The sequence below is a fragment of the Sinocyclocheilus anshuiensis genome, unplaced genomic scaffold, assembly GCF_001515605.1.
Source record: "Sinocyclocheilus anshuiensis isolate Anshui unplaced genomic scaffold, SAMN03320099.WGS_v1.1 scaffold3935, whole genome shotgun sequence".
NCBI lineage: Eukaryota > Metazoa > Chordata > Actinopteri > Cypriniformes > Cyprinidae > Sinocyclocheilus > Sinocyclocheilus anshuiensis.
The window spans coordinates 46,466-50,186 of record NW_015557061.1 but is presented as its reverse complement, the minus strand read 5'-3'; the positions used below and the strand labels follow the sequence as shown (position 1 = coordinate 50,186).

Sequence of the window (3,721 nt, the reverse complement as noted above, 5' to 3'; positions counted from 1 at the left end):
GTGTGTGTGTGTGTGTGTGTGTGTGTGTGTGTGTGTGTGTGTGTGTGTGTGTGTGGGGGTGTGTGTGTGAGTGTGTGTGTGTGTGTGTGTGTGTGTGTGTGTGTGTGTGTGTGAGTGTGTATGTGTGGAGTGACAAACATCAGCAGCGCTCACTAACTCCTAGCGTTTCAGGTCACACGTTATGATTTGAAATCTCTCTCCCTGGTCCGACTTTCCCCTCGGCTTCCCGTCCGGTTCGCATTCTCACTCCTCGTTTGGTTCCAGGACATGTGATGATGATGATGATGATGATGATGTAAACAGAACGACAGACGGATATCTCGGATCTTTATCCACAGGCTGTAAGATCAGGACTTTCTGTGTAAATTAAAGTGTCACTGAGGGGCAGTAATGGACAAACCCTTTGTACTATATTCAAGCGGTCTTATGTATGATTATAAAAAACAAAGTTGCTTAACTTGTACCTGGTCTTCTCTCATTTCTTCATGTCAAGTTCTTCGGTGTCTGAATCACGAGCCATGAAAATCCCCTCATCGTGCACTCGAGTGCTCTTCAGCTGTCTGAAGCTCAGGTCTGTGGCCTCCATTAATGCACAGGTCACACGCATGAGCGTGAAGGATCATGGGAAATGAGTGAATGAACATGCATGAAATCTCTGGTCTCAGATGAGGTTAGTCATACTCCACGAGTGTAACCACACAGAACACTGCTAACAGCCGCAATAGTGAATAAAACATCAGAACAACCAAACATTCAGGACTGTAAGCACCAAAGACTGACGGATGATTAGAAATGGCCAGTGTTTGTGTTTGTTGTTTGGACGAGTCAGTTTTTAGGTTACTCTCAATGTCAAAATGATTGAGATGCTCGAGCTAAAGGCCGGCTTTTTCATTAGTTCTTTTAATGGCCTTTCCTTTTCATTAATAGCATTAATTCAGTAAAATGCCATTACTACCCAGAGCTCCACACATGTTGCGGTTCTGCTCATCTGTGGTGAACTTGAAGGTAGTTTTGCAGCTCTTCACAAACTTCAGTGACTGTTTGCCATTATACTAATAAACCTGCGTGACTCCGGCCTTTATAAAGGATTACAATTACTGAGAGCTTGTATGAAAAATATGAGATGACAACTGAACCTACAATATAGCTGCTGATATATTGGACAAGCAGTATGCTAACAAGCGCTTTCTGTAAGTTTAATTTACAGTTATGAGTTTGGTTCCCTGGGAATCGAACACGTGACCTTAGCGTTGCCGGCGCCATGATCTGTTTGAGCTTCTGCTGGTAGTTTTAGACATAATAAAAGCATAATTTTTGCTTTTTACATGCAAAATAATAAGACTGTTGCATGCTTATGAATTTTTCAGTTTTATAATGGCCCACATCATAGTAGGAATGAAACTACTTTATATTATTGTATTTTCTATAGCTGATTATTTGATTTTGTAAATGAGGGAAAAAATTCAAAATTAGCGGTATTTTTAAATTAGAATGAATGATGAATTCTGTGGCGCATTTCCCGCTGAAGCAAGAGTGAGTGAAAAACCGTTAAAACCGTTAAACTGGCAGGAGCGCGCGCTTCTCTTGCTTCAGACCACATTATGTAAAATGCGAAATAACATAAATTTGTGACGTCTGAGGAAATACTGATCCGTATGAATCATGTAAGTGACATTTATTTAATTCGGCAAATTAGTCAAGAAATAAAATAGTCTAGGCTTCTGTTTCATGCTCATTCTCTGTCCATCTTTTCTTTCCCGTAACCTTACTGTCTTGATTTGCGTTGAAGGAATAGTTCCGTCAGTGTGCTTCAATGAAACATTCTTCTAAAGAGCTTCTTTATGCGTGTAAATGAACTCTGACCTGTAAGTAATGTTAAAATAGAAAACCAGTAAATAAGAAAAAATGCATTGTTTACGTTTCTTTAGGATATGAACCATATTCAAAAGGACGCTTTCTACCTGTTTGTTTTAGCTAATCTAAGGAAATTGTTTTCTGTATGCCGTTTATAATCACAAACTAAACTCAGGGAAGTAAGTGACGTCACTGTTCGGCCAGAATCGCCGCCAAGTCGTGCGTCTTCGGAAGCGGAAGTTACAATAAAGAAAAGCCGTGGCCACCTCGGTGACGTCATTTCTGTCGCGCGCCCCACTGTTCACACTATCCATCCTAAATAGTGAGAGTAGAATAAGCGCGTCCCAAAGCATAGTATGTTGAAAAGAGTATGCGAAAAGTCATAGACATAATAAATACCTAGACTCCTCCGAAAAAATCAATCAAATCAACAAGTGAGACAAGTGTGAGCTTTCATAATTTTCCAAACCTAACTAAATAACTGGAGGCAGAGTTATTTTTAACTCCATGTAGATCACAAACCTCTGAAATCGGTTGATAAATGTAAACGTTACCGTGTTTTTATCCAGAAAAAACCGCAGCTCCTCCGTTTACCTCCATTTATTTTTAAGGCAGTCTTGCCCTCGCAAACATGGCGGACGCGTTGACGTATCGCAGCAACGGCTCAAAGCGGCCAATGAGGCGTCTAGGTATTTATATGCGAAAAGTCCCCGGATGGTCTACTATTTCGGGTTGATTTTTGAAGTGTGGATCCGTGCACACTCTGATGACTAATATTGCCCACAATCCATTGCGCTTTGGCGAAGGATTCGCTTCAGAACTACAAACACGAATAAAAAGCGTTAAAAACTACAACCATGGCGGATGTGCGCGACCGACGGTTAAGAAGAGGGGTTTAGATAAAGGGGTTTGAGTTACTAATAATCAACATTTAATTTAACCTGGTAAAAAATATTCATTAAATATTATCTGTGTCATATTTCATCAGCAACAATTATGAGAACTTTTATAAGCATCCGTTTGGACATTAATTTTATTATTCAAAAAATATCAATATCAGATCAACGTGCTACTTTTCTCTCCGATACGGTAGGAAGTTAAATAAAATAAAATATGGAGGATATAAACTGTGACAAGATGATTGACAGGCCAGTTTACAAAACACGGCGTAGTATAAGTAGTCACCGGCTTAATCCGAGGCGCCTGTGATTGGTCCGTTCTGGACAGCGCTGAGAAAAGTAACCGGTATCACGTGACATCTCTGTGCTTAATTATTATGACACTGACAAGCTTCCTCAGATATCCAACCGACACGAGACGGAGAGTATGAATAGCTAGGAGAGTATTTATTTTTTCTATATAATTTTTTTTCGAGATATATATATATATATATATATATATATATATATATATATTGACGTCGGTGACGGAACGGGAAGAGGCGGAGTCTGCAGCTCGAACACGGAAGAGAAGAAGACAGCAGGTCGTGACCGAGCTCCGGGGACTCATGGGCTCCACAGCAGTCGCTCCGTGCGCTGAAAGATGCTCATCACGCTGTGCTACATCTACCTGTGGCTGCGCTTCCAGAGACACTACACGGCCGTGATCCGCACCGCGTTACAATGAGAGTGTGTGTGTCTATGAGAGTGTGTGTGTGAGTGTGTCTATGAGAGAGTGTGTGTGTGAGTGTCTAAGAGAGTGTGTGTGTGTGTCAGAGAGAGAGTGTGTGTGTGTGTGTGTGTGTCTATGAGAGTGTGTGTGTGAGTGTCTAAGAGAGTGTGAGTGTGTGTGTGTGTCAAGTCAAGTCACCTTTATTTATATAGCGCTTTTAACAATACAGATTGTGTCAAAGCAACTGAACAGCATT

The 3,721-nt window shown here is 40.9% G+C and overlaps 1 protein-coding gene across 1 annotated transcript in view; it reads left to right on the top strand.

The window, feature by feature from the left end:
- The first annotated feature begins 3,279 nt into the window (after window positions 1-3,279).
- hlcs (holocarboxylase synthetase (biotin-(proprionyl-CoA-carboxylase (ATP-hydrolysing)) ligase)) overlaps window positions 3,280-3,721 on the top strand; it is a 23,089-nt gene continuing 22,647 nt past the window's right edge. The window contains exon 1 of the mRNA XM_016471042.1: window positions 3,280-3,470. Within this exon, the coding sequence (XP_016326528.1) occupies window positions 3,397-3,470 (74 nt within the window). The 5' untranslated portion in view covers window positions 3,280-3,396. The remainder of the gene's footprint in view (window positions 3,471-3,721) is intronic.